The 21,364-nt window shown below is 39.6% G+C and overlaps 2 protein-coding genes across 2 annotated transcripts; both read left to right on the plus strand.

Moving 5' to 3' along the window:
* Positions 1 to 19,058: 19,058 nt before the first annotated feature.
* LOC142169735 (uncharacterized) lies at positions 19,059 to 19,496 on the plus strand. The gene has a single exon (XM_075231640.1). The coding sequence runs from the start codon at positions 19,059 to 19,061 to the stop codon at positions 19,494 to 19,496; it is 438 nt and encodes a 145-aa protein (XP_075087741.1).
* LOC142169736 (uncharacterized) lies at positions 19,493 to 19,972 on the plus strand. Its single transcript, XM_075231642.1, has one exon. It carries the CDS (start codon positions 19,493 to 19,495, stop codon positions 19,970 to 19,972), a length of 480 nt encoding a protein of 159 aa, XP_075087743.1.
* Positions 19,973 to 21,364: the final 1,392 nt, after the last annotated feature.

Below are 21,364 nucleotides of genomic sequence, written 5' to 3' on the forward strand. Positions count from 1 at the left end.
CATTACATCACGAACTCAAATCCGCACTTATCCCAAGTGACCTTATTTCACGAGACCACGCTATTTCAAAACCCACTAATTATCTCATATCCCTCCTTGTGCGCACTTTCATATCTTCAATTGGTACACCCATTCTGATACTTATTTTATGAATCTGAAGTTATTTTCTTCCGTTTCTCTACTGCTACGCCACAACCTGAAGATAATGTAGAGTACTCCAAGCCCCATTTCATAATCTACTGCAAAAGCTAGATACTCACCCATACTACAGACTCGAGATCCTTAGACACCACACTTTAAATATTTTGAATCCACTAGGATCATTATTGAGAGTCACTTGCTCTGACTTGTTCCCAAACATGATCAATTCCAAGGCCCTGCTAGCACATGGACACTTTATCAAGGAAACATCCGACTGTTTCACTTTCCTGTGCATTACATCTACACAAAGCATAAACTCTGAGTCTTCCAAAAACCTGAATATGAATTGATAAGGCCAAATATGGCACACATTCCCCAATTACTTTGCTCAAATTACCACTGATGTTTTCTTTCCTTAGTTGCAATGACCCACCAATACACTGATAATCAGAAACCATACAAGTTGACACTACGCAATCCAATCATAGATGGTGGGGCTCTCCCACTTAGCTTGAAGCTACAATTACAAAATTTTGGAATCCACCGAGATTCTTTCTTCATTGTTGACATGATCGTGCACACGTAACTCGCCAAATTTTCTCGAAATCCTTCTATTAACCTTTAATAAATACTCCGAACCACTAGCCACATTTACATATTAAATCTCTTACTAGGTAGCCAGCAGAATTCTTTGCAGAAGCTTCGTCAACACCACGCGATCACTAACCTGCTTACAGGAGATAACCCACTTGTGGAAATTACATGCTAACATATTCCAACGTCGCTGCACTGGGTGCAATTACTACGAAATCAGTAGATCATCCTGAGTCCGAGCTCATTCACCAGCTGCACCAGTCCGTTCACTCCTCATGGACGTCAACTAGAGGTGCGACAATACATTCTAATCCAAAGTCATGTTGTATCCTTCTTTATATCAAGCAACTCCCTCATGTTGTATCCAATCTCCTCAATATAGCAGCTAATATTACAACTTAAGTTCGTAGACCTAGTCACTGTCCATTTTACATCCCAAATCACTCCTAACGTTCCTCAAGACATGTAATCATCCTACCACGTAACCCATATGCTACTTTGCCACTTTCCTACTTTGGTCAAACCTTTCTCCTTTAAGCAAGTACTCGACTTCTGTTTTCTTATACTTGGCCTTCTAGGGACTTAACCACAACAAGACACCTTCCACATGTCCTTTGTCATCCTTCGCTGCCCAGTTGTTGCCTTACTAAAAATCCGTCTCTATAGCACTTGAACCAATAGCTCGCTACCAGATTTAAACCTTTCTGAGGATCATCCTTCTCAAAACATCAATACTAGGAACGCTGCTTCGATCCTGAATCACTACACACCGCGATCTCTAACGACTGCTTCCCCTATACAAATTCCTAACACCCCGTCGTGAAGGCGAGTTGAAGAAAACCATAACACTGGCGAACCTTAACGCATTTTACAAGGTGATGACACCACATCAAAATTGAGAACTCTACCACACTCGAAAATATCAAGCCTCGTTACTCCATCAACCCCAAACCTGAACATTCATGGTCTGATTGCCTTTTCTCTGCTGGAATTAAAACATGGAACCTCTGAATCATGTATTGAGAAAACCTTCTTTCAAGTTGTTTACTGCCCTGACACATAGACAGGCATTTTACCATTTCATAAACACTGTGCGATAACAACACACGAATCGTCATAACAATCAATGACAAAACTCAAAACATTAGGTAGTACTGATACTTAATTGGAAATAACAGAGCGGCCTTTCGCAAGGCGACGACAATAGCCCAATTAATTATACAGGGAGAAGCATCCTGTACTACATCTGTAGTACCATTAAAATTTCCTCGATCCCCAATTTATAACAAGCACTTCACGTCGCATAAGATTGAATAGGAAGGAAATGTACGCATAAGCCTCAAAGGAATCGAATCGCACGATGAGGAATCAAAAAGGAAAGTATTCCTATCAGCCCTGTAGCCTCTCGAAGATAAGCATAGACATCTCTGTACCGATCCGCAAGACTCTACTAGACTTGCTCATAACTCGTGAGACCTAAGTGAACCTAGTGCTCTGATACCATGTAGTCACGACTCAAAATCCATTAAGGTCGTGATGGCTCCGGACACCGCTGTCAGGCAAGCCAACAATACAAGCTTCACTTATTTACCCATTTAGTATTTTTGAAATCAAAATTTCTTCAATGAAATAATAAAGATAAAACTCATAGAGTAAATGATAAATATTTTTAGTAACTAAATTTCTAAACAATTCACAACCATTTCCAAAATCCTGTGTCACAAGTACATGAGCATTTACTAGGGAATTAAAAATAAAATACAGCATCTGTCCAGAATACAAATTAGACAGGAAAATATAATAACTCTGAAGGAGACTCTGCTAGCTGCGGATCGTAATATAGAATGCAACTCACCTATGTCCCCACAATTATTAACCACACCTCTGCGCCCATAAGGCTGCTATATATATATGTACCTGCACAATAAAATGTGCAACAAGTGCAGTATGAGTACAAAAATAACATGTACCTAGTAAGTATCAAGCCTAATCTCGAAGTGGTATAGACGAGATGACCGACTTTGACACTCACTATGGCTCAATAATATTAAATAATCATGAAATATAATTATTTATATCAACGTGATTCACAGAGTTAACAGTAATTTTATTGACTAGTAGAAATAATTAAATTCCTTCAAATGCAGCAATTCTCAATATATTAATTAAATTCTTTCAATTCAAATAAATTTCCAAATTCATCAATTAGTCTCATTTACAGGAATAACAATAATTCTTAACAAGCAGGAATAATAATTCAATAAATTTCAAAGATTTTCAATTTATCAATTAGTCTCATTTACAGGAATAACAATAATTCTTAACAAGCAGGAATAATAATTCATTAAATTTCAAAGATTTTCAATTTATCAATTAGCTTCACAAGCTGAAATAAACTATTAAGGTGTCGTGTAATTATTATTATTAAGCACGATTTCTGTCAAGGACTTACGGCTCGATCCAGAGTGTCGTGTACACTGCCGAGGGACGTGCGGCACGATCCATAGATTCATCTATCCCGTCGAGGCGTTCGGCCCGCTCCACAAGAAAGGAGGACATTTTCTTATGTCCTTCCAGAAGGAGAGTATATTTATAATAAGATAAATTCGGGAGAAAGAACAATTTTTTTTAATAATTAGTTAATTTAAACAGAAAATCAAGCATATGAGATTTTCATCCTCTAATATCTTTATCTAAAAATTCACAATATATTTATATATATCAAATAATATTAATTAAACAAAGAGTACAATTTACACAAGTAATTCATACTTTGAGTCCTAAACTACCCGGACTTTAGCATTAATAGTAGCTACGCATGGACTCTCGTCACCTCGTGCGTACGTAGCCCCCCGCAATTAGCAACAATTATTCAATTTAATCCCTATGGGGTAATTTTTCCCTCACAAGATTAGACAAGAGACTTACCTTGTCTCAAAGTCCACTTTCCTAATACCACGTCGCGTTAAATGCACAATTCGGCGCCGAAAAATCCGAAGTTATCCAAATATTATACAAAAATAATTAATACATGTTCAAAAATTCTAATTTATGCAATCGAATGAATTACCCTAACCAAAATAGTAAAATTCCTAAAATTCACCCCGGGCCCACGTGCCCGGATTCTGAAAATGTTTGGATGAAAACGTTACCCAAAATCTCAAGAACTTAAATATATAATTTCTACCCAATTCCATAACTATTTTCGTGGTTAAAATCTCATTTTTATAAAAATCTAGATTTTTCATCTAAGCCTTTGATTTCTAAGATTTACTGGTTATAATGTTACACCCTATATTTTCGTACGTAAAAATGCGTCGTAAGAAAACTAATGTAGGACCAAAAATGAGATAATATTTAAAAGTATATAAAGTAATTTAATCATGTTACCTCTGAGGTTACAAATATTGAAGATCATGAACAACAAGTACAAAGAGGGTTGGACGGTTCAGAAGCTAAAGCAATTGAATAAAACAATGTTTCGTCGAAAGTCGACTAGTTGGGAATGTTATAACATTTACCTTTGGGGTGAGACTAGGGTGATTAATATGATAAGGAGATTATGTTATGATTTATATTAGTCGTATGACATCCGTGTGTTATGTTTTAATGTCAAGCGAGTTGTGGAACAGAAGTCGATGAAAGTCATCACAAGTTACACTCATAAGTTTTACTGAAACTTTGGGTCAAATGTAACTGCGCTTTTCTCCCAATATACTTAGAGTTATGAGATGTTCCACCCATCAAATTAAAGATCTATGAGTCTATTTTCCAACGCATTAAACCGTTTATCAATACGACATAGGAGTAGAAAGATATGGGCATTTGTGCGATACTGTGCAAGCTGCTAGGTGACAAGTAGGTGTGTCACCTACTTGCTTAAATGAGAGCCCAAAAAAATGGGCCATTTCGGGTCGTCCAAAGAGGCCTTTTAAAGGCCTATTTTCTTCATATATTAGACTTAAAATAGAGCATAATAACCAGATATAAGCTCTGCAAAGAATCCTCCCAAAAATTTCCCACAAACCCTAATTGATTTTCTCTCCCTTTCAAGTTCTAATTGGAGGTAAAACCTAGAGTTTGAAGAACCAAGATAGGAGCTGAGTTATCCAACAAATAAGGTGAGTTTACTGCTCTCTTTCATCCAGTTTTTCTTCTATAAATTCATGGTAAGTCGTTCTATACTTGTGAGAACTCACGGGATGGTGATCGGAAGCCGTGAGTTCGAGTTATTCACTTGTAGCGGACTGTTTTGTGGACTGTTTTGTGTTGCTGTTGGGCTGCGTGTTTTACTACTGTTTTATGGAGTTTTGGAGGAGGAAGGGGGTGTAGAAACACCATATAAATGTAGGGTGGTTGGCTGGTCGTTCGTCATAACATTTTCGGGTCGTTTGACACTACTACGGTGGTCGTTTTGTGTATGAAGAGATTGGGGTGTGTTGGGCTATTTTGTAGTATTTGATGGTGTATATAGGGCTGGAAAATGATGTATATATGTTGTCATTGTTCTGTTCTTGTATTGTTGGTGTTATCTTGAATTTGGAGGAAGTAAGGATTATAGGGGAGATGCTGCCCGTTTTAATATAAAATAAGTTTGTCGTTCGTTGTGCGATAGTTGTACCTTTCGTAACTTAACGATAGTATTATTATCATTCTTGTAGATTAAGGTGCGAAGAGGTGAGTTCAACTTGGTGATTGGAAAGATTGTGATAAGGTATGTTAAGGCTAAGCCTTCTTTCATTTTGGCATGATCTCGTTGCTACATGTGTTAATAATGAGACATAAAGAGAAGTTCGTATTCATGAATTTATTCACATTATTCTAGTCTCATAAGTTACAATATTATTCCTTATCGGGACTTCATATTCAGTTTAGTTTTGTCTTTATTCAGTCAAGAGAGCAGAGGGTCTATATATATATATATACAGTATTACACTATTTTCACCACCATCGAGCTATAATCGGTGGGCAGGCCCCTATTGGGCAACCTCTGATCAGATGGTAAGTTATATATACCGAGCCTACTGTGGCCGAGCGCCTATGAGCGAGCCCAGGATGGCCGAGATACAGAGCCCAGTATGGCCGAGCGCCTATGAGCGAGCCTACTACGGCCGAGCATTTACACGTACCGAGCCTTATAGGGCCGGAAATTTATTTTACTTACTATATTGAAGGAGTTTAGTCACTATCAGCAGGTAAGTATATCTCCAGATCATCTTTGACTCCCAGTTACTTCCAGTTATTATATTATCAGTTCAGTTTCGATTTTCAGTTATGTTATTGCCTTACATACTCGGTACATTATTTCGTACTGACGTCCCTTTTTCGGGGACACTGCATTTCATGCATGCAGGTTCAGATAGACAGACGAGTAGACCTCCTCAGTAGGTGTTTCCCGAGTTCAGCCTGATCGGTAAGCTCCACGTCTTTCGGAGTTGCCAGGTCTAGAGTTTTGTGTACATCTTATGTATATCTGTATATATGTTATGGGTAGGTCGGGGCCCTGTTCCGATCATAGTACATCTATCAGTAGAGGCTTGTAGACATATCCTGTTGGTTAGTTCAGTATGTTGGGTTTGTAGGCCTGGTATGTATATTTGATGGTTTGTCAGCTGTAGTAGCTATGATGGCCTTGTCGGCCTAGCTTTATATTGATGTTTAGTTAGTGCTAGTTTCCATTCAGTTTTATATTTTGCTTCGCAAATTGTCTTGCAAGGTGGCCCCATGGCCAAAGTATGACATTATATGTTCAGAGTCCCTTAGTCGCAATCTGGTATGCCAGGTTAGGTGAGGCACCGGGTGCTTGTCTCGCTCCTAGGTTCGGGGCGTGACAAACTTGGTATCAGAGCAGTTCTGTCCTAGGAAGTCTACAAGCCGTGTCTAGTAGGGTCTTGTTTATAGATGTGTTGTGCACCACATTATATAAGCAGGGAACTACAGGGCATTTAGGAGTTGGTTACCCTTCTTTGAAATCTAAATCGTGCTATAGAACTGAGTTATAGGAAATTTGAATTAAACTTATGTGTCGGTGTTTGCATGCACAGATGACGGTGACTATGAAGACTATGGCTAGCCAGAGGAGAGATACAGCAGCAGGTGAGGGGACCAGCAGGGTACCCCCAGTAGATGGGGCCCAGTCTGAGGCTCAAGGCGAGACCCCTACTCAGCCATTACCGGCTCCTCCACCAACTACGGAGATTCCTAGGGAAACCGCACATCCAGTTCCCCCTCCACTTCCATCAGATCAGGACTTGAGGAGTGCGGTGCATTTGTTGACACAGTTGGTAGCTACCCAGCAACAGGCTAGGGCATCAGCTAGTGCAGGAACTTCTGAGGGGTCTGGGAGTTCAAGGGTCCGAGAGTTTATTGCTTTGAGTCCCCCATAGTTCATGGGGACAGATCAGAGGGAGGACCCGCAGGATTTCATAGATCAGCTTCACAGGATATTTCGTGTTATGCATGCCACGGAGAAAGAGGCAGTTGAGCTAGCAGCTTTTCGACTCCGAGATATAGCCATCCTTTGGTACGAGGGATGGGAGAGGTCCAGGGGACGTGATGCACCTCCAGCTATTTGGGAGAATTTTTCAGATGCCTTCCTTGACCAGTACTTACCACGGGAGATCCGACAGGCTCGAGTCGATCAGTTTCTAGCCCTCAAGCAGGGTAATATGAGTGTTCGAGAGTATAGTCTCCATTTTGACTCATTGGCCAGATATGCACCATCCATAGTTGCTACTATGCGGGACAGGATTCACAGGTTTATAGCAGGGTTAGCCCCAGAGTTAACTGAGGCATGTGCCACCGCTGCATTGCAGGATAGTATGGATATCTCCCGGATTCAGGCATTCGCCCAGAATATAGAAAGGGGTAGGCATCGGCAGCAGGGTACAGAGAGGGCTGAGCAAGGGCAACATAAGAGGATGAGATTTCCCAAGTGTCAGGAGCAATCTCAGGGTAGTTATAGGACCAAGTACTTCGGACGGCCACCTAGGCCTCCGCCACCTCAGTTACAGGGTTACAGGTATGACCGCTATACTCAGTCAGGACCAGGTGAGAGCTCACGGGCGTCGGGTTTGCAGCGACAGCGAGGATCTGCACAGACATGGTCATTTCCTCCACGGTGTGACATCTGTGGTAGAGGACACTTGGGCCAATGCCGAGCAGGTTCTGATGCTTGTTATACATGTGGGCGTCCGGGGCATATGATGCGAGATTGCCCAAATAGAGATTCAGGGGGAATGGCACAACCAGCGAGTTCAGCAACAGGATCATCTATGTCCGTGCATCCTTCAGGGCGCGAGTCTCAGTCTTCGGCTGGTAGAGGTCGGGGCAGAGGTAGAGGTTCCAGTTCAAGTGGTAATCAGAACCGTATCTATGCTTTAGCGGGTCGACAGGACCAGGAGTCTTCACCAGACGTTGTGACAAGTATATTAACCATTTGCTCTCACGATGCTTATGCTTTGATAGACCCAGGATCTACTTTATCGTATATTACCCCATTTGTCGCGAGGAAGTTTGGTATAGTGCCTGAAATACTAAGTGATCCTTTTGCGGTATCTACACCGGTCGGAGAATCGATTATTGCTAGACGGGTTTACCGAGGTTGTACGGTGACAATTTTTAGTCGTCAGACCTCAGCTGACCTAGTTGAGCTAGAGATGATGGATTTTGATGCTATCATGGGCATGGACTGGTTAGCAGCTTGCTATGCCACAGTTGATTACCGAGCAAAGGCAGCCAGATTTCATTTTCCGGGTGAGCCAGTCCTTGAATGGGTAGGTAATACACCAACACCCAGAGGTAGGTTTATTTCCTATCTGAAGGCGAGAAAAATGATCGCAAAAGGGTGCATTTATCATATTGTGCGAGTTAGAGATGCAGATGCTGAGATACCTACACTTCAGTCTATTCCCGTAGTCAAAGAGTATGCAGATGTGTTTCCAGATGAGCTTCCAGGTATTCCTACAGAGCGAGAGATTGATTTTAGCATCGATTTGCTTCCAGGAACTCAACCAATATCCGTCCCTCCGTATAGAATGGCACCTGGCGAATTGAAGGAGTTGAAGGAGCAGTTAAAAGATTTGTTGGAGAAAGGTTACATCAGGCCCAGTACCTCACCTTGGGGTGCACCAGTACTATTTGTGCGGAAGAAAGACGGCTCGCTGAGGATGTGTATCGATTATAGGCAGCTGAACAAGGTAACTATTAAGAATAAGTATCCACTTCCAAGGATCGATGACTTGTTTGATCAGTTGCAGGGGGCTAGATGCTTTTCAAAGATAGATTTGAGGTCGGGGTACCACCAGGTCAGAGTTCGGGAAAAAGATATTCCGAAGACAGCCTTCCGGACCCGATATGGCCACTTCGAGTTCCTTGTCATGTCCTTCGGGTTGACTAATGCACCCGCTGTATTTATGGACTTGATGAATAGCCTATTCTGGCCATTTTTAGATCTGTTCATGATAGTATTTATTGATGATATTCTAGTTTATTCCCGTTCAGAGGATGAGCATGCGGACCACCTGCGAGCGGTACTCCAAACCCTCCGTGATCGTAAGTTGTATGCTAAGTTTTCTAAATGTGAGTTCTGGTTGAAGTCTGTAGCATTCTTGGGGCATATTGTATCAGATGAAGGGATAAAGGTGGACACTAAGAAGATTGAGGCCGTGAAATCTTGGCCTAGACCTACCACTCCGACAGAGGTTCGTAGCTTTCTAGGCTTAGCAGGATACTATCGGAGGTTCGTAGAGGGTTTTTCTTCCCTTTCGGCACCATTGACGAAGTTGACATAGAAAGAAACTAAGTTTCAATGGACAGAGGCTTGCGAGCGGAGTTTCCAAGAGCTTAAGAACAGGTTGACCTCAGCTCCAGTTCTAACACTTCCAGAGGGTCTAGAGGGTTATGCCGTGTATTGTGATGCATCAGGTGTCGGGTTAGGATGTGTCCTGATGCAACATGGGAAGGTAATTGCGTATGCTTCAAGGCAGTTGAGGAAGCACGAGAGGAATTATCCGACCCACGACCTCGAGTTAGCTGCGGTTGTCCATGCACTTAAGATATGGCGGCATTATTTATATGGTGTTCATGTTAATGTATTTACTGATCATAAAAGCCTACAATATATCTTCAAGCAGAAAGAGTTGAATTTGTGACAGAGGCAATGGCTTGAGTTATTGAAAGATTACGATGTTAACATTCTCTACCATCCAGGGAAAGCTAATGTTGTAGTAGATGCATTAAGTCGCCGATCTATGGGTAGCTTAGAACATGTAGAGCCCGAGAAAAGACAATTAGCTAGAGAGATTCATCAATTGTCTTCGTTGGGGGTTCGGTTAGTAAATTCTGAGGATGGTGGAGTTGTACTCCAAAACACTACAAAATCATCCCTCATAGCGGAAGTCAAGGAAAGGCAGTACGAGGACCCAGAGTTGGTCGAGCTGAGAGAGCGAGTTCCGCAACAGAAGAAGCCACTGTTAGAGCTAAAGGGAGATGGGGTTATCAGATATAGGGGTCGTTTGTGTGTTCCAGATGCAGCAGGGCTACGAGACAGGATTATGTCAGAGGCACATTATTCATGGTATTCCATCCATCCTGGGTCGACGAAGATGTATCATGACATTAAGGATGTGTACTGGTGGAATGATATGAAGAAGAACATTGCTGAGTTTGTCGCCCAATGTACTAGTTGCCAGCAAGTGAAGGTGGAGCACCAGAAGCCTGGAGGGCTAATACAGACTATAGAGATCCCGACATGGAAATGGGAGGCGATAAACATGGACTTTATCACGGGTTTACCTCGTTCTAATCGTAAGTTTGATTCCATATGGGTGATAGTCGATAGGCTCACGAAATCAGCTCACTTTCTACCGGTCAGATCTACATATACAGCAGAAGATTATGCAAAGTTATATATTAAGGAGATAGTGCGGCTACACAGAGTACTAGTTTCTATTATATCTGACCGTGGGGCTCAGTTTACAGCACATTTTTGGAGGTCATTTCAGAGAGGTCTAGGGACTCAGGTGAATCTCAGCATAGCTTTTCATCCACAGACTGATGGACAAGCCGAGCGCACAATTAAGACGCTCGAGGATATGTTATGAGTATGTGTGTTGGATTTTAAAAGAAGTTGGGATGAACATCTAACTCTTGTCGAGTTTGCATATAATAACAGTTACCACTCCAGTATTCAGATGGCTCCGTACGAGGCTTTGTATGGGCGTAAGTGCAGATCTCCTATAGGGTGGTTTCATGTTGGGTAATCTGGGTTATATGGGCCAGACCTGGTTCAACAGGCCATAGAGAAAGTAAAGCTTATCCGGGAGTGACCGTTGACAGCTCAGAGTCGTCAGAAGTCATATTCTGACGTGCGGCGACGAGACTTAGAGTTCAGGATTAATGACTGGGTATTCTTAAAGGTATCACCTATGAAGGGCGTGATGAGGTTTGGCAAGAAAGGCAAGCTTAGCCCACGGTATATTGGGCCTTATAGGATCATTCGGAGAGTGGGCCAAGTAGCTTATGAGTTAGAGTTGCCCTCAGAATTGGAGTCTGTCCATCCAGTTTTTCACGTATCTATGCTACGGAAGTGCATTGGCGATCCTACCCGAGTGGTGCCCACGGATGATGTACAGATTACAGAGGACTTGTCATACGAGGAAATTCCAGTTGCCATCCTAGACCGACAAATCCGCAATCTACGAAATAAGGAGGTAGCTTCCGTAAAGATTTTATGGAGGAGCAAGAATGTAGAAGAGATGACATGGGAATCAGAGGAAGAAATGAAGTCTAAATACCCCCACCTATTTCAAACTGAAGATATGGCTCGAGATGGGATGCTACAACACAGCTCTATTCAGGCTAGCAGGTCATCAGGTAAGCTTTTATTTTTCACTTTCAATATTTATGATTTACAGTCGGTGAGGCAAATTGCTGCTATTTTTAAAGATTGGCCAAGTGTGGCATGCATAGTATGTTTTCTGGCTGCGTGCAGGTTGGTTTTAACCTAGTGTACGAAGGATACTCTGGCAAACTTTTCCAAAGTCTCTAAGAGTAAACATTCGAGGACGAATGTTCCCAGGGGGAGTGATGTTACACCCTATATTTTCGTACGTAAAAATGCGTCGTAAGAAAACTAATGTAGGACCAAAAATGAGATAATATCTAAAAGTATATAAAGTAATTTAATCATGTTACCTCTGAGGTTACAAATATTGAAGATCATGAACAACAAGTACAAAGAGGGTTGGACGGTTCAGAAGCTAAAGCAATTGAATAAAACAATGTTTCGTCGAAAGTCGACAAGTTGGGAATGTTATAACATTTACCTTTGGGGTGAGACTAGGGTGATTAACATGATAAGGAGATTATGTTATGATTTATATTAGTCGTATGACATCCGTGTGTTATGTTTTAATGTCAAGCGAGTTGTGGAACAGAAGTCGATGAAAGTCATCACAAGTTACACTCATAAGTTTTACTGAAACTTTGGGTCAAATGTAACTGCGATTTTCTCCCAATATACTTAGAGTTATGGGGTGTTCCACCCATCAAATTAAAGATCTATGAGTCTATTTTCCAACGCATTAAACCGTTTGTCAATACGACATTGGAGTAGAAAGATATGGGCATTTGTGTGATACTGCGCAAGCTGCTAGGTGACAAGTAGGTGTGTCACCTACTTGCTTAAATGAGAGCTCAAAAAAATGGGCCATTTCGGGTCGTCCAAAGAGGCCTTTTAAAGGCCTATTTTCTTCATATATTAGACTTAAAATAGAGCATAATAACCAGACATAAGCTCTGCAAAGAATCCTCCCAAATATTTCCCACAAACCCTAATTGATTTTCTCTCCCTTTCAAGTTCTAATTGGAGGTAAAACCTAGAGTTTGAAGAACCAAGATAGGAGCTGAGTTATCCAACAAATAAGGTGAGTTTACTGCTCTCTTTCATCCAGTTTTACTTCTATAAATTCATGGTAAGTCGTTCTATACTTGTGAGAACTCACGGGACGGTGATCGGAAGTCGTGAGTTCGAGTTATTCACTTGTAGCGGACTGTTTTGTGGACTGTTTTGTGTTGCTGTTGGGCTGCGTGTTTTACTACTATTTTGTGGAGTTTTGGAGGAGGAAGGGGGTGTAGAAACACCATATAAATGTAGGGTGATTTGCTGGTCATTCGTCATAACATTTTCGGGTCGTTTGACACTACTACGGTGGTCGTTTTGTGTATGAAGAGATTGGAGTGTGTTGGGCTGTTTTGTAGTATTTGATGGTGTATATAGGGCTGGAAAATGATGTATATATATTGTCATTGTTCTGTTCTTGTATTGTTGGTGTTATCTTGAATTTGGAGGAAGTAAGGATTATAGGGGAGATGCTGCCCGTTTTAATATAAAATAAGTTTGTCGTTCGTTGTGCGATAGTTGTACCTTTCGTAACTTAACGATAGTATTATTATCATTCTTGTAGATTAAGGTGCGAAGAGGTGAGTTCAACTTGGTGATTGGAAAGAATGTGATAAGGTATGTTAAGGCTAAGCCCTTCCTTCATTTTGGCATGATCTCGTAGCTACATGTGTTAATAATGAGACATAAAGAGAAGTTCGTATTCATGAATTTATTCACATTATTCTAGTCTCATAAGTTACAATATTATTCCTTATCGGGACTTCATATTCAGTTTAGTTTTGTCTTTATTCAGTCAAGAGAGCAGAGGGTCTATATATATATATATACAGTATTTCACTATTTTCACCACCATCGAGCTATAATCGGTGGGCAGGCCCCTATTGGGCAACCTCTGATCAGATGGTAAGTTATATATACCGAGCCTACTGTGGCCGAGCGCCTATGAGCGAGCCCAGGATGGCCGAGATACAGAGCCCAGTATGGCCGAGCGCCTATGAGCGAGCCTACTACGGCCGAGCATTTACACGTACCGAGCCTTATAGGGCCGGACATTTATTTTACTTACTATATTGAAGGAGTTTAGTCACTATCAGTAGGTAAGTATATCTCCAGATCATCTTTGACTCCCAGTTACTTCCAGTTATTATATTATCAGTTCAGTTTCGATTTTCAGTTATGTTATTGCCTTACATACTCGGTACATTATTTCGTACTGACGTCCCTTTTTCGGGGACGCTGCATTTCATGCATGCAGGTTCAGATAGACAGATGAGTAGACCTCCTCAGTAGGTGTTTCCCGAGTTCAGCCTGATCGATAAGCTCCACGTCTTTCGGAGTTGCCAGGTCTAGAGTTTTGTGTACATCTTATGTATATCTGTATATATGTTATGGGTAGGTCGGGGCCCTGTTCCGATCATAGTACATCTATCAGTAGAGGCTTGTAGACATATCCTGTTGGTTAGTTCAGTATGTTGGGTTTGTAGGCCTGGTATGTATATTTGATGGTTTGTCAGCTGTAGTAGCTATGACGGCCTTGTCGGCCTAGCTTTATATTGATGTTTAGTTAGTGCTAGTTTCCATTCAGTTTTATATTTTGCTTTGCAAATTGTCTTGCAAGGTGGCCCCATGGCCAAAGTATGACATTATATGTTCAGAGTCCCTTAGTCGCAATCTGGTAGGCCAGGTTAGGTGAGGCACCGGGTGCTTGTCTCGCTCCTAGGTTCAGGGCGTGACATATAATCTACTTATAATCTATGTATTTAACTCAAGGGGTGTAGAATTAACTTATCTCCAAGTTGGTAGCTGAACTCCCATCAAAAAAGCTCTGAAATCGCCCGAAAATGGAGGAAAAATGGGCTCAAAATGCGTGAGCCCCGATTTTTAACCATTTTGCCAAGCAGTAGTTTTGCACCTACGGAAGGAGTACCGCACCTACTGCTTTCGCACCTGCGGAAAAATCCTCGCAGGTGAGAGTTTTGATCGCCTTCCCCCCTCTCGCATCTGCGCGCACTGCCTCGCACCTGCGCGTTCACAGGTGCGCCGAAATTCCGCATCTGCGGCGGTTGCCTCCCCTTCCCTTTTTCCGCTTCTGCGCATAAACCTCGCATCTGCGAGAGTCGCACCTGCGGCTGTCTAAGCGCATGTGCGTACGTACTAGAAACAAAAGGTTTTAGTTCTTCTTCAAAATTCCAAAATTGATCCGAGCCTTGTCCGATTAACACTCGGGGCCTCCGGGGTCCCGCCCGAACATACCAACAGGTTTAAAATCATAAAAAGGACTCGCTCGAACTTACGGTACGTGTAAAACAACATCAAATCTAAGAATCATACCCCAAACCAAATTGATTCAAACTTAAAATTTTCAAGTTCTTTAATTTACTTCCGATGCGCCGAATCATACTTAAACTACTCAGAATGACACAAAATTTTACGTGCAAGTCTTAAATCACTATACGGAACTATTCCCAATCTCAAAATTTCAAACGGACTTCAATTACTCAAAAACCTACTCCAAACCAAATTTAAAGAATTTTAAACCTTTAAATAGTTGATTTTTACTATTAAGCGTCAAAACGCTCCCGGGTTATCAAAAATCCGATTCGAACATATACCCAAGTCCAAAATCATCATACGAACCTATTGAAACCGTCAAATCCCGATTCCGGGTTCATTTTCTTAAAATATTGACCGAAGTCAAACTTATCCATTTAAAGCTAACTTAAAGAATCAAGTGTTCCGATTTCAACTCACACACTTCCAAATCCCGAACCAACCATCCCTGCAAGTCATAAATTATTTAAAACACATACATGAAGTTTTATTTAGGGGAATGGGGTTCTAACAGTCAAAAAGACCGGTTGGGTCGTTATAAATTTCATTTGAAAATACTAATTTTCAATAAAATCCGAAAATTCAACTCAAAAATCTTCAGTGGGGTCCACATCTCGGAACCCGAAAAAATTATAAAATATGAATGCACATTCAACCACGAGTCCAACCATACAAAATTTATAAAATTCCGACATCAACTCAACCTCCAAATCCCAAATCTTATTTTCAAATCCATAGGACCTATTTCTCAAATTACACCTCAAAAACACGTAATCTAGTCGGAATACTCAATGATAATTCAATATTATTGACTAACAATGATCACAAGTGACTTACCTCATATTTTCCCATGAATTATCACTCAAATAGCGCCTCAAACCGTGTTGGAAATGTCCAAAAATGGCAAAAGCTCGAAACCCTCTGTTTTTGTACACTGTCTAGAGGTTTCGCACCTGCGACTCACTTAGCCGCTTCTGCGGTCTCGTAGGTGTGAGAAACCAACCGCTTCTGTGTCCTTGGAGCCGCTTCTGCGGAGTCACTTCTACGAGACCAAGTTCGCTTCTGCGGACGTTGCGCTTCTGCGGTTCCTCGTCCGCATCTGCGATTACGCATGTGCGTAGATTCCCTTGCACCTGCGACCACTACCTCACCAGCCCCTATCCGCTTCGTACGATCGTATTGTCGCTTATGCGGTCACGCACCTACGACCAATTCCATCGCAAGTGCGATTGCACCAGAGCTGGAAAAATTTCCAGAATTGTTCTAAGTCCAAATTTCGATCTGTTAACCATCTGAAACTCACCCTAGGCCCCCGGGACCTCAACTAAATATACCAACAAGTCCTGAAACATTATACGAACTTAGTCGAGGCCTCAAATCATATCAAACAACACTAAAACTATGAATCATACCCCAATTCAAGCCTAATGAAAACAAACAAATTCCAACTTCTACATTCGATGTCGAAACCTATCGAATCAAGTTCAATTGACCTCAAATTTTGCACACAAGTCATAAGTGACATAACGGACCTATTCTAATTTTCAGAATTGGAGTCCGACCCTGATATCAAAAAGTCAACTACCGGTCAAACTTCCAAACTTTCAATTTCCTATTTTTGCCATTTCAAGCCTAATTTAATTACGGACTTCAAAATAATTTTCCGGACACACTCCTATGTCTAAAATCACCATACGGAGCTATTGGAATCATCAAAACTCTATTCCGTAGTTGTTTACACATAAGTCAACATCCGGACAACTATTTCAACTTAAGCTTTAAATCTTGAAATTAAGTGTTCCGATTCATTCTAAAACCTCCCCAACAAATCACATAATTATAATTGAGCACAGAATATGCAGTAAATGAGAAAACGGGGATGTAATACTCAAAAAAACCGGTCGGATCATTTCATATATATAGTTCATGCATAGCTATATATACTTTGGGGACTCCTTAACTATTTTTCTTGGCCCTCGCAATAACAAAAGTCTGACTGGAACAATGGTCTTATGAGTTGCGTGAGTCCTGTTTCTTACATATGACCTGCGTTCGAAGCTTGCCTACTGCAAATTTGTTACAATAGTATTATTTATTAGTTAACAATTGAATAATTTATAATTTTTTATTTTACCTTTTCTTAATTTAATTGTATTTTGATAGTAACACATAATAGCCAACTCTATTATTTAATTCTTCTCCAAAATTCCACCCCAATCAAAAGCCCCAAAACGCTAAGTGGTTAAACGCCTAAACCCTTCTTCCTCGATCAAAAGCCCCAGTCACTCGTCACTTCAAAATAAGGAACCCTTATTCCTCAATTCCTCTAATTACTTTGAAAAAGTAACAGACATCAAATCTCTAGTTAGTGCTTCTCTTACTTTGAAACTTATTTTTTTATTTATAAGAGTATGGAGAATTGGATATGGATGTTATATAATTTTATTTAGGTTTTAAATTTTTGCTTCAAGAATCGCTAGTAAAGACATTCTTGGTAAACCTCAAATCTATAATCCAAATAATTTTGTTTAGGTTGTGCTTTCATTTTCTCTGAAATTGAGTGGTCTCTTGATTTTTGATGTTTCACTTCACTTTAAGACTTGATGGTTTGTCAAGATTTGCAGATGTTATTATCTTCGGATCTGTTAGCTATTAGGAGTTAGGACGACTCCTGCTGGTATTTTCAATTAGCATGAATTGTAATGATTGAAATAGAAATAGCAATGAAGGACAAGAAGGCAATTCCAATATTGCTGATGTTTCTATATATTGTAGTACTTGTGAAATATCCATCTGTAATGGATATAAGTTTATTCCAAGTTATTTATCTGTAATGAAGGTAGGTATATTGATGTCTTTTTTATTTTAAAGTTGGAATGAGTCATTTGGCTCGTCATTGTTCATAACAAGACAATAAATACATAATTTTTCCTCTTTTTAAATGTAGTGGAATTTTTTCTTCATTTGGGTTTTTCAATAGTTGCTTAAATATAATATTTGTTTTATTCTTTATAAAAGAGGTGTGATTCTCTATTGATATTGTGTTTGCTTTTATTATTGATAGACTCTTAAATTTATTGGACTCGTTTTTTTGTAGGAAGTTCTTGTTCTTGTGAATTGAGATGGACGTATTTTTGACAAAATTTAATTCTTCTCAACCAAGTTCTAGTTTTAGAAACAATTCCTCCCATCTTATAGATGGGTTTGATAAGAAATTACTTAATCTCGGCCTTGGAGAGAGAGTACCCATTGATAAATATAGTCCTAGAATACGGGATGAAGTAAGAAGGCATTACATTGAAAAAGGACCTTGCCAACCGGTTGATCACAAATTTTCTAAAACTTTATTCGGGAAGGAAATGCGTTAATTTAGTCCGGGTGGGTTTAAAAATTCGTATTCTAGATGGTTAGAGTATAGTGTGAAGAAAGATGCCGTATTTTGTATATAAAAGTGATTTTGCAAGGTTTCTCTTGTACTTTGGATTGTCTTTTCGAGGTCATGATGAAAGTGTATCTTCGAAAAACAAAGGCCTTTTTAGGGCTTTTGGAATAGCTAGCAAAGAGGCTCCCTCAAGTGGATAGAGTCATATTGAAACATGCTCCAAAAAATAATATGATGACTTCACCAAAAATTCAAAAGGATATTGTAAGTGCTTGTGCACAAGAAACCGTGAAAGCTATCATTAATTTGGATAAAACTTATTTTGGGATATTAGTTGATGAGTCCAAGGACATTTCACACGATGAACAAATGGTCCTTGCTTTGTAGTATGTTGACAAAAAGGCCAAGTGAACAAGCCATTTATTGGTCTTGTTCGTGTTAGTGATACCTTTGCAAAGTCGTTGAAGGAAGCAATACTTTCTTTTCTAATGAAACACTCCTTAAGTCCATCCAAAATATATGGACAAGGCTATGATGGAGCTAGTAACATGCAACAAAAAATAAATGGTCTTAAAACTTTAATTTTGCAAGAAACTCTTTCGGCATATTGCTATTCATTATTTTTCTTATCAATTACAATTGACACTTGTAGCGGTTGCTAAAAAATATAAGGAGGTAAAAACTTTCTTTGCTATAGTTTCTAATATGTTGAATGTGATTGGAGCATCCTTTAAACGTAGATATCAACTTCGGGATTATCAAGTAGAATTATTGGAGCAATTGCTCGAGAGTGGTGAAGTTAAAACTGGGAAAGGATTAAATCAAGAGCGGGGGCTTCAAAGGCTAAGTGACACTTGTTGGAAATCACATTATAAAATATTAGATAACTTTATTATTTTATTTGCATATGTTGTTCATGTGCTTAGGGTGATTAAATATGAAGGTTATGAGGTTAATGATAGATTGCAAGCAAAAGCTTTTTTGAGTAAAATCAATGCATTTGAATTTGTGTTCATGGTTCACTTGATGTTGAAAGTATTGTTAATGTCAAAAGAGTTGAGCAAAGCTTTACAGAAGAAAGAGCAAGATATTATCAATGCCATGATATTTCTTGACCTTCAAAGGAATGGTTGCAACAAATGAGAGATGAAGGATGGAAATCATTAATGGATGAAGTCTCTTTGTTTGGTGCTAAACATGAAATTTTGGTGCCCAATATGGAAGAATTCTATATTCCTGGAAAGTCGAAGCGTAGGCTTTCTAGTGTTACTTATTCACATCACTTATGTGTTGAGCGTTTTTATATAGTGATTGATTTGCAAATTCAGGAGCTTAACGGTTGTTTTGATGTTGTTAATGTTAACTTGCTTCTTGGTATGGCTAGCTTGAATCCGGCTTATTCGTTTGCTAATTTTGATAAGGAAAATATAATAACATTGGCCAAGTATTATCCAGATGAGTTTGGTGTTTTGAAGCTTCGAGATTTTAGTCACCAACTTGACACGTTCATAATGCACATGCAACAGGGTGACCCTAGATTCTCGGATTTGAAAGAAATTGGTGATTTAGCAAAATCATTGGTTGAGGAAAATCTTGTGAATACATATTCACTTGTTTAATTTACTTGTGAAGTTGACTCTAATTTTACCTGTCGCAACTGCAATGGTAGAAAGAACATTCTCATCCATGAAATACATCAAAAATGAATTGCATAGTAGTATTGGTGATATATTTTTAAATTATTATTTAGTTTGTTACTTTGAAAAAGAAGTATTTGCAAATGTAAGCAATGATGCTATTATTGACTGTTTTCAGAATATGAAAATGCGTCGAGTTCAAGAGTGAGTGGATGATGTACTTTTGCTATATTACTATCAATTAACGATATTCTATAACATTGAAGTTTATATTTTGATGTAAGTTGTGCCATCTTTAGTTATCTTTTTAGGACAATAATAGATATTATTATTAGTATGTCACGAATTGTTATTAAAACCACTAAGCTTGTTTTACATTTTAATATTTATTCCAGTTTAGTCCATGTGTGCGAAAGGACGTGGAGGAATTTTCTTGGAAAGTTTATTTTAAAATTTGTGTTCTCATGTCAAATGGGGAGTCGGATGAAATCGAAGTTCGTATTTGCAGATCAATTGGGGAGTCTGATGAAATCAAAGCGTAGGCTCTTCTTACTTTATTTTAGCTTTTTGCTTAGCACGTTTATATATATAGTGGATTATGCATATTTATTGGTCTATTCTAGAGTTCATATGTATTCCTTTATTGGTTAATATAGTTTTGGGTAAGACACTCTAATAACAATGGTGCCCCAGTCATACTCAAATTTTGGGTCCGCCTCTGCTGGCAATAGTATGACACGCCTTAATTGATTGCTTCCAATTGTGGAGAGAGCATAGAATTATCTTAGCAAATACTTACTAATGGTATTTATCCTTGGTTTTACATTCAGTGGTTTAGGTTTATAATACTTGGTTTCAGCTCCCTCCATGTCCTTACTAACCGCATGAGGATACTGTAACATATATGTAACTTATTAAATGTGTTAGCCTTTTAATCACTTCAGGAATATTGACTAGTGACAATGTAGAGGCTTGTGGCACCGTCATTCATATTCTTGGACATTTTCCACTGCCACAAAGCAACCAGTTTGGGGAGACCAACTGTCTAGCTAGGTCGGAAAGAAGCATACCAGAGCATGCAATATGAGGTTGTGGGAAATGAAGACAAAGATTGTCAAGTGTTTGTCCTGATTTTATGACTATATTTGATTTTTCAGTCTATCGAAGGAAAGGAATATATTTACCATAATTGAGTTTTCCTTTACTTAGAAGGAAATTCATATTTGACTAGTCCCTTTTGTTGGAGGAAAAAGTTTGGACTTCTATAAATTGAGGATCCTTCTTTCTCATTAAATAGTATCCACAATGTATCCATAAGGGGTTTGAGAGTCTTGTTTAGGGGGAAAAACTTTTTTGGACAAGTGTTAGAGTGTC

The sequence above is a fragment of the Nicotiana tabacum genome, chromosome 15 (genome assembly GCF_000715075.1).
Source record: "Nicotiana tabacum cultivar K326 chromosome 15, ASM71507v2, whole genome shotgun sequence".
Classification (NCBI taxonomy): Eukaryota; Viridiplantae; Streptophyta; class Magnoliopsida; order Solanales; family Solanaceae; genus Nicotiana; species Nicotiana tabacum.

Coding starts and splice junctions, on each gene's coding strand:
- LOC142169735 (XM_075231640.1), top strand. CDS start 19,059: ATGTTGAATGTGATTGGAGCATCCTTTAAACGTAGATATCAACTTCGG.
- LOC142169736 (XM_075231642.1), top strand. CDS start 19,493: ATGAGAGATGAAGGATGGAAATCATTAATGGATGAAGTCTCTTTGTTT.